The sequence below is a fragment of the Chrysochloris asiatica genome, unplaced genomic scaffold, assembly GCF_000296735.1.
Source record: "Chrysochloris asiatica unplaced genomic scaffold, ChrAsi1.0 scaffold00036, whole genome shotgun sequence".
NCBI lineage: Eukaryota > Metazoa > Chordata > Mammalia > Afrosoricida > Chrysochloridae > Chrysochloris > Chrysochloris asiatica.
The window spans coordinates 2314749-2325095 of NW_006408554.1; the positions used below are offsets into that span (position 1 = coordinate 2314749).

General features: G+C 35.2%; 1 protein-coding gene across 4 annotated transcripts in view; it reads left to right on the forward strand.

Moving 5' to 3' along the window:
* Positions 1–10347, forward strand: part of STAU2 (staufen double-stranded RNA binding protein 2) — a 473318-nt gene that overhangs the window by 85724 nt on the left and 377247 nt on the right. For 3 of the 4 annotated variants that reach the window (XM_006860010.1, XM_006860011.1, XM_006860009.1), the window contains one exon: positions 7711–7846. The exons of the other annotated variant lie outside the window; for it this stretch is intronic. In XM_006860010.1, the coding sequence (XP_006860072.1) occupies positions 7711–7846 (136 nt within the window). The remainder of the gene's footprint in view (positions 1–7710; positions 7847–10347) is intronic. 4 annotated transcript variants of the gene reach the window in all.

Consider the following 10347-nt stretch of genomic DNA (forward strand, 5'->3'; position numbering starts at 1 on the left):
CATGTCCCCGTCTCTGCCTCCATCTCTGGTGTCGCTGATTCTCTGGATAAGGGTCCCACATTCCGCTTGTGTTTGATCATTCAGATTTTAAGCTCCTAAAGATGACTTTAAAAAGTGATTTGTGTGTAATATCAGTAATACTTTATCTCTTGGCCAAAGATAGACATACATTGGACATAGTGTATCTAATTGATAATATCAAGTTAATAAAGTCATTATATGTTTTGTAGCAACTATGCCTCTGTTCGTTAATTAATTTACTAATTTATGTGGTTACCTTCTGACCAGTCTTGCCATCTACATTTTTGTGTCTGCCAATGGTAACTATAATCTATTTTATTATAGTCCACATGCTTCTGCACATAATTAAATCACATACGCATTTATTTTATGTCTGTTGTTATGTATGCCAGGTAGACAGAGTCCGGTCTTTCAAATTCCAGAACTCTATGGCTTACTTATTTATTATTAGTCCCTTTACTTCTTTTCAACTGACTCCTCTATTCATTCTTCTATAAATCTAACAAAATATTAATATAAAAAAGAAAAAATCTAATTTCAGATGATACGAGGATATATTTTTTAAATTTGAAAACATCTTCAGGTGCCTAGTTGATCTTTAGTACCACATTACCACCAATATTCATTAGGTACTTGATTTTATATTTTGGGATTCTTTAAGTGGTGGATTCCTTGGCTGCTTACTAACAAAAAGATTGGAAGTTTGACTCTACTTAGAGGTGCGTGGAACAAAGGCCTGGCAGTCTCCTTCCACAAAACCATCCTTTGAAATTGGATAAAGCACAGTTCTTCTCTGACACACACATGGGGTTGTCAGGAGTTGGAATCAGTGGAAGCTGGAGTAGTCCTGGTGTGGTGCTATAGGTAAGCACTGGACCACAGGTTGGTTTGTACTGCAAGCTCAGCAGTTCAAACTCACCAGCTGCTCCTTATAAACCCAATGCAGGGTTGCTGAGAATTGGAACCAACTGTATGGCACTTAACAACAACCATATGTATGGACTCCTGCTGTAGCACTTTGGGATTAACATTGGACTGCGAACCACAAGTTCAGCCGTTCAAACCCACCAGTTGCTCCTCAGAAACCCTCAGTTGGAACCAACTTGACGGCATTTAACAATAACAAGATAAGGTACTTTGATTTTCTGTGAGGATCTTTTAGTTTTATATATAAACACACAAGTTAATGGCTAAGATAATCTTACTCAGTGAATTGCAAGTACTGACAGTATTCTTATTGTTAAGTTGGGTATGGGTTTTGAGTGGATACTGAGCAGATGTGTTGTTAAGTATTATCAAGTTGGTTTGGACTCATGGTGACCTTGTATAGAGTTTCCAAGTAGCAGATGGTGGATTTAAACTGCCAACCTTGCAGTTAGCAGTCCAGTTCTTATCAACAGTGCCATACCAGGATTCCTAGGTATAGAGAAGAGAAAAGAATGTTGTAGACTGAGGGACTTTTGTGAGAATTTTGGTTAAAAAATGTTTTGTAGATGGTTTTAAATTAGAGCAGGTAAGTAACTGTGTTGTTGTTTTATGTCCTGTGGAGTTGGTTCTGACTCACAGCAACCCTGTACAAGGTTTCTGAGGCTGTAAATCTTTACGGGAGCAGAAAGCCTCATCCTCCCTCAGAACAGCTGGTAGTTTGGAACTGCTGACCTTGTGGTTCGCAGCCTGATTCGTAACCACTACGCTACCAGAAGCTCCTTAGGTAAGTAACTAGTAAGAGATAAAATTGGAGTTGTAGATAGGACTGGATTGTGATAGACTAGAATATCAGTATTAGGAGATTAAATTTTATCTATAGTTTGGGGGAATTGTTTAAATTTTATGAATAGGCGGGTAGATGTACCTTTTATGAAGTTCAATTTGACATGTGAATGGAAGCTGGAAGATACTAAAAGTGAAGAGATCAGTTAAGAAGCAATTGCATAGTTTATGAGTGAGAAAAGAAGAAGAGAAACTAGAGTACACTGAGTATCACATGGCCCACCCACTGTAGGAGTATTGGGATAGCAGTGGGAATAGACCAGAAAGATAAGTGGTGACTATATGAAGTTAAAGCCAGGATGAGGAATGAGCTCTCCAAGACATATAGTGTATGGAAAGAGCATTGTGTAAATACTCTGGGTAAAGTCAACTAGTAAAGGAGTCAAAGGAAGGAAAAAGAAGAGGGTCTGAAAGGCCAGCGATAATAAGAATTTCCATTGTTGAATGTTGTAGTGAGCAGAGAATAGAGTTGATGTAAAAAACACCCAAACTTTTTTTTTTTTAAACAGAACAGATTTTTATTTTTTATGACAATTTTTGTGGGCAGTCAGGTGTCTTGAGGAAAGGGCACTTAAATTGCTTTTTTGTTTTGTTTTGTTTTTTCACCCAAACTTTTAAGTATACTGTTATGTAGAAATTAGTGCACAAATTAACAAATGTGGAGCTTGATGAAAATTTGTAATGTGAATACACCTATTTAGTCAATCAACATGAACTTTTACCTCTTTACCAGTGCCTTGGAAAGTCTTCTTGATGCATTTTCTAGTGGGTAAGCAACTGCATAAGAAACCATTATTCCTATTTCTGCCATCTTAGATTAGTTTGACCAACTTGATGGGATATATACTGTAGCATATTCTTGCAATAGCTTGTTTTCTCTCAATATTATATTTGTGAGATTCATCCATGATATGTCTAATAGCATAGTATTTTGTTGCTATATAGTCTTTTATTACATGAACATGCTGTAATTTATTTATTCACTATGCTATTGGTAAACATTTGGATTGTTTCCAGTTTGAGACGATTAGAAATAATACCAATGTAAATATTCTTGTCCATGTACATTTCTGTTGGGAATACACCTAGGAATGGAAGTGTTGGGTCATACGTTATGACTATGTTCAGCATCAGTACGTAATAACCAAGCAATATCACTTTACCCTTACATTAGCCGTATGTGAGAGTTCTCCACATTTTCATATACTGCTACCAAATAATACATTTGGTATCTTTAATTTTCAAAATTTTAGCTGTTCTTGTTATAATTTACATTTCCTTACTAGCCACTCCTCAGAAACTCTATTCAGGGTCGCTCTGAGTTGGAACTGAATTGATAACACTTAACAACAATAACAATAACTAATAAAAGAGAACACCTTTTTTTATGTCTTGGTATTTGGAAGGAGCCCTGGTGGCACAGTGGGGTTAAGCATTGGACTGTTAAGCAGAAGGTTGGCTGTTTAAACCCACTAGCTGCTCAGCAAGAGAAGGAGGAGGCTGTCTGTTCCTATAAAGATTTACAGTCCAGAAACCTATGGAGCAGTTCTACTCTGTCCTAGTGAGTCTCTGTGAATTGAAACCGACTTGATGATGGCAGTGGGGTTGGTATTTGGCTGTAGGATATAATCTGTTACAAAGTATTGGTTGAGATAGCATAGTGGTTACGAATCGGGCTGCAAACCGCAAGGTCAGCAGTTCGAAACTACCAGCTGTTCCGCGGGAAAAAGATGAGGCATTCTGCTCCCGTAAAGATTTACAGCCTCGGAAACTCTGTTCAGGGTCACTATGGGTCGGAAGCAACTCGACGGCACTTAACAACAACAACAACATTGAAAAAAAAGCATTGTCTGTTTTCTATTTTTCATTGACTTGTAGAGTTCTTGTATAAATGTGCTGGACTGCAAAATTGTTGAACCACGAGGTCGTTGGATCAAGCTTACTAGCTGCTCCTTGGAAACCTTATACAATGTTGCTATGGATCTGAACCGACTTGATGGCACTTAACAACAACAGTCATATATATATATTGTAGATAACTTTTTCCATACGCCTCATGGTGCCTTCTGATTAATAGAAATTCTTAATTTTAATGAGGGAATTATTTTTCCTTGATTAGTGTTTTTTGTTTTTGTTTTTAACTGTTTAAGACATCTTTGTCTTTCACAAGGTTATAAAGATAACCTTGTGTTATTTTTCAGAGGCTTTATTATTTAATCCTTCAAACATAGGTCTAGAATTTCTTAGGAATTGAATTTTACATCTAACGTGAAATAGAGTTAAGATTTGTTTTCGTCTTTTTAATACATGGGCGTTCAATTTATCCAGCACCATTGACTTAAAAGGCAATCGTTCTCCACTGCGCTTCATTAGCACCTTTCTTATAAACCATGTTGACTATAGATGTGTTAGAGAATCCTTGAGGCTCTGTGGGATAAATATTGGGCTGTTAGCTGAAAGGTTGATGGTTTGAACCCACCAGCTGCCTGTAGGAGAAAGATGAGTCTGTCTGCTCTCGTAAAGATTCACTGTTTCGGAAACCCCTGTACAGGGTCTCTCTGAGTCAGAATTGACTCGATAGCAGTGGGAGTTTAGATTTGGTCCTGTAAACCAGGTGAGTGTAACTTAGTATTGAGGACTAAGGCATATGTTGGCGAGGAGGAACGTATTTCTAGCTTCACAATGAGTAGATTATGTCTTAAATAGTGATAATGTCTTAGAGCAGTATTAAATTCTTGTATGGAATGGCTAAGGAGCCCTTGGTAGCACAATGGTTAAGCACTTGGAGTCTAATTGAAGGATCAGTGGTTCCAATCCATTGGATTTCTCCTCTGGGAGAAAGATGGGGCAATCGGCTTCTGTAAAGAATACAACTCTGCCCTACAACTCATTGGCAGCAGTTTAGTTTTTGGTTTTAGCATGATTAAGGAGCCCTAGTGATACAATGTGGCGCTGTGGGTTAATGCGCCAGACTGCAAAGTCATTTGAACTGCAAGGTTGGCAGTTCAAGCTCACCAGTTGCTCCTTGAAAACCCTATGCAGGGTTGCTATGGGTCAGAACCAACTCGACAGCACTTCACAACAACAATAGTGATACAATGATTAAGCACTTGACTGTTAACCAAAAGTTTGATAGTTTGAACCTACCCAGTCGTTCTTTAGGAGAAAGACCTGGCATAGTCTAGGAAACCCTATTGAACAGTTCTGTGGAAGCAGACTGCCTCTTCTTTCTCCCACAGAGGAGCTAGTGGTTTAAATCGTCCAGCTTTCAGTTAGCAGGCTAGTACTTAATCCACTGTGCCACTAGGAATCCTTGAAGAGATTCTCAAAGCCTGTGTAAATACTTTGTTCCTCATTGAATTTCACTCACCAGATTTAGCAACCATTGATGATTCGTATTGGAATCAATTATTATTCTAAAAGTTATAAAAAAAGATTTCATAATTCCAGAGGTTTTTTTTAAAAAAATATTTATTAGTTGGCATTCTAACCCGAGGTACAACTCTTTCATTTGTCTGATTATTTATATCACTATGAGCTCACAGATTTCTGTTTTATTGAAAGGCTTATAATCTGATAGTTTCGGTATTTATTTTGATGTTTAAATTGTCTAAGTTTTGGCTAGTGGTGTAGCTCCTCCAAGTTGATTCCTGTGTCCTTCTGATATTCTTTGAATATAAATTACATTTTTCTGATACAATTGGTGTTCCAAAGTTGTACTGTGTTTTCCTTACTCCAGTCCTGGAGTTGATAAATCAGCTCATTCTTTCAGCATATGGTTACTGAGTGATCACTGTGTACCAAGGAGATTTCTAACTTCCTATAAAACTATTTTCTGACAGCTTTACTAGTATTTAGTAATCTGTTGTTCCTTGGAAATTCTTTTTGGCAATTTTCTTTGACCTGCCACATAGAGGAATCCAAAATTGTTGTTTTGAGCATTTGTATACCTACTTAATTAGCCTCCTCACATTTATCGCTGATAAATATAGAAATTTTCATTCATATATCCAAAAACCATTAACGGTCGAGTTACAGTGTCAACTCTATTGCCTTCTTATATGAGAAGATTCCTTTGTAATCCTCCTGGTGTGGTGCTGTAGAATCAGCATCAGACTTTGAATCACAAGGTGACAGCAGGGTCGCTATTAGTCAAAACCAACTCGACAGCACTTTGCAACACCACCACCAACATGTAATGATTATTTTTTTGGTTTTTAAACTTTTTATTGCTTTTGTTGGTGAAAGTATACAGAGCAAATTTGTTTTCTATTCAGTGTAAATAATGATCTTTTGTAATATGAGCACAACTATGGCGCACTGAAGAGTGGCAGTTTCCAGTTAGCATTTCCTGAAGGCACCTTTTGGTTTGATTTGATTCTATAAGTGCTTTGTGTCGAAGCACTAGGATCTGCGTAGATAAAGAGCATGTGTGTAGATCAGTGGGCGGGTCTTTCTAGTTCAGTATGAAGTAATTGGAGCTACTTTGCTCTGAAAAATGTATGCTTTATGTTATCCTGATCTTCTAATAGTCTTTTCAGCATGCTTTGTGTTATCCTGCTCTTCTTCTAATCTCCTTCATAAAAACCAGTTTTTAGCATTTTTATGAAGTAAAATATTGTAGCCTTACTTTCAAATGAGGAATTTATATGAGATTGTTTATTTATATAAATGATCTGAACATAAGACTTTTACTCACTTAAAAATCCAGTTTAAATTATGGGTTGCAGACATAGTAAATTCTACCAGTGCATTAAACATTCCCTCACTGGTTGTTGAAACAATGAAACAATTCAAAGATGAGGTCTTCCAAATTTGTTTAGAAGTCCGTGTGTCTCTCCCAGCCCCTCCGTAATTTTGGGCTATATGTGACTATTTACAAGGTAGACTTCAAAGTGACGTACTCTTTTATAACATGAAATTGGGTGAAATCTTAAGGAAGTTAAAAAAAAAAATTAAGCTTATAAAGGTTTGTTGTTGTAAATGCCTGGAAATATTTAGGCAGTTTCTAATGAAGTTAAATGTAAACCTTTTCTGTGATCCAGCAGTACTGAACTTATGCAAAAGTATTCAAGGTAATGTTGACTGATGCTAAAAGTTATGTGTCATCTTCACTGGGCCCTGATTCTCAGTGATTTGATAGTTATGCAGTGGTGTAATCTAATCATTTTATGATCTTATGTGATCATCTTCCATTTTTGGATAATGACCTGGACTTTGGAACCTAACCATGTACATCAGTGAGGAATGAGTGTATGTCATTTCATCAGGAAATGCTCAGTATTTATCTTTAAAGATGTCCATATCTTTTAATATTTGCTAGGCATCAGTGGCATTCTAATTCAGGAGATAACCACAGAAAGCATCATATAATTTACTCTTTTGTGATTTTTTTTCTTTTTTTTCCTTCAGATAAGACCAAGAATTACTTTTTATAATAGTACTAATTATTTTTATTAATGCCTTGTATTCATTTCTAATGTTTAGTTGCTTGTTAACTGAAATATAAAGAAAAATATTCACAGATGATGTTTTTGTTGATTATTTAATCAGTTATACATGCAAATTTTCTGAGGTGAGTAATATTAAAGTTCAATACTTTCTTGAATAATATCCCAAGTAAGCAATCTAAGGATTTTTTTGTTGACATTGTTTTGAAATCATATGACTAAAATGTTAGATTTTTGATGTATATTTGGTATAGAGAATGTTGCAAAAAACCCAAACAGATTTTATCAGAGACTATTTTCATGTTTATTTAATTTGTTTGAGCATTGCCTTAGTGAGAAAATCATGCAGGTGGATCACCACCCCTACCTTCTTCCCACATGGGAATGAAATGCCTTAAAAATGTAGCTTGCCTGATATATTGTGGAAGTATTTCACTTGTGTGCCTTTTTTTTTTTTTTTGTTTAACAGGCAGTATAACTCCAACTGTGGAACTGAATGGGCTTGCTATGAAAAGGGGAGAGCCTGCCATCTACAGGCCGTTAGAACCAAAGCCATTTCCAAATTATAGAGCTAATTACAACTTTCGGGGCATGTACAATCAGAGGTTTGTATGTCTTTTTGGTTTTGTTCTTATGTTATTATTTTATACATATTATAAGAGCATCTGAAATTCAAAGAGTATTTTCATTGATAATAAAATTAACTGTACGTTTTGCATGAAATTTGGGTAAATCAGGCTTGCAAGAAATTGTTTAAAAATTCAGTTTTTAGGGACTGGTTTTTGAGTTAGGAGAGCCATGTATGAGTGCAGGACAGTTTTAAAACCACTGCACAGTTCATAGTGCAGCCTTCCCAGCGTTGCTGTGTGCCATCAAGTTGGTTCTGACTCATAGCAACCCTGTACAGGGTTTCCAAGGCTGTAAGTCTCTAAGGGAGTGGAAAACCTCATCTTTCTCCCATGGAGTGGCTGGTAAATTTGAGCTGTCTGCTAGGCAGTTAACATCTCAATGTGTAACCCACTACACCACCAGGCAAGCATAGCAGATGCTTAATTAGCTCAGTGTTTTTCTTGATTAGTTCTAATGTATTGCTATAAACATGAGTGTTTGTAATTTATAAGAAATTTGTTGGAGGAAGGATATATTAAGTCTTTATGGGTATTGCATGATTTTGTGATTGTTACAAGTGCAAAAGAGTTTTCTTTTACAAATGTGATAGAATTCTCAACATAAGGTTTAATTTTTTTTTTTGGTTTTCTAATCATATAAGTTGGAGTTTTGGTGTGGAGCTGTAGCGATAGCACTGGACTGCTAATTGCAGGCTGGTATTTCAAACCAACCAGCCACTTCTTGGAAAACCCTGTACAGGGTCACTATGAATTGGAACGTTCTTGACAGCACTTAATAATGTAACAACAACAACATTTTGATGTGTGTTGCATTTTTTTCTTTGTAATGAATACATTTAACAAAATTGAAACTCCTTTATTTGCAATTTTTCTGATAGTTATGGTATAATGTATGTATGGGAAAATGCACAAGTCTCAGGTATATAGCTTTATAACTATTAGTTATTGATGTATGTATGCACTTTGTTGATTTTTTGCATATTAATATTCTTATGTGATCACAACCTAGTTTAAGATGTGTAGAACATTTTCATCACCCCTGTGAAATTCTGCATGCCTCTTTGCAGTTGATGTACCCCTTTTAACCAGTGACCACTGTTTTAACTTCTATCACTGTAGATTTGTGTCATTGAACTTTATATAAGTAGACCCATACGTATTTACTCATTTGTGTCTTACTTCTTTTATGTTGAATAATGTTTTTTGGTTCTGTTAGCTATTTTATTTTATTGAGATTTGTCTGCGTTGCCTGTGTCTGGGATTCATCCTTTTTTTTATTGTTCTGTTTATACATACTGTATGTGCATTTTTGTGCCCTTATTTTCTCTTAATGTTGATACTCACTTTTTATATCTTTAGTCTTTGAGAATATTTTTGAGGGCTACATAATGTACTATCAGATAGCCAAGGTGTACTTAATAATTTTATGCCTTTGGTTAATCAACCATCTAAGTTTTTTCTTGTTTTTCTTATTTTACTATGATAAATAATGCTTCAGTAAACTTCATGCATAAATTTTGGTTCCCCTCATTGGTTATTTTCTTAAGATAGATTAGGCAAGGGGAATATTGGGATAAAAAGTAATAACATGTTATACCTTGTTCCAGTGAAGTTTGTACTAATTTCTTACAGTATCTAAGAATTATTATTCTATTCTGCAAAACTAAATATTATAAATTTAAGAAAATTTGTCTTGTTTGATAGTTAAAAATAATATGTTATTTTTACTATTTTTTTGGTTATTCATGCAGCTGAGCATATCTTCAAATGTTTATTAGCTATTTTTTTCTTTTTGATTTGTCGGTTTTTTTATTTCATTACTGACTATTTTTCAAATGTATTTGTGTTGGGGATATTAGCATTAAGACTGTTTTGATTTTTCTGCTTTTAAAAATTTGTCTTTTAGTTTTGTGTTTATTTTTAATGTAGTACAATATTAAGTATTATATAGTCTGGTATATTGAGTATTTTTGTGTGTGATTCCTGTCCACTGCTTTTATGCCTAAGAAATTAGTTTACATGTGTAATCAGATATTTGCTGATGCCTTTGTGCATTTGCTGACTCACAAATCAGATGTGCAGAGAAGACATCTAGTCTCTAAAATATCTAAGACTGTGTCTTACTTGTAGTAGAAAAATTACCACGAATTCTACCTGCTGTAAACTTAGTTCTATTCACATTGTAAATAGTTCCTTTAAGTATTGTTCATTGTCTCAAAGAAAAACATGCATGATCTGTTAGACATCTGAACTTTTCCTTCTTTTCTCCCCAAGTGAGTCTGGGATAATCGGTTGTCTAGTCCTGGTAGAAAGGAAGTGAATCCTAATTTTTAAATTTTTTTATTTAAGGTTTTTATTGTGGATTGAGTGAAAGTTTACAGGGCACATCATCAGTTTCACATTCAACCATTCATATAACTTGTTTCATTACATTGATTATAATCTCCTCCATATACCATGAGTTAAAAGTATTTCTC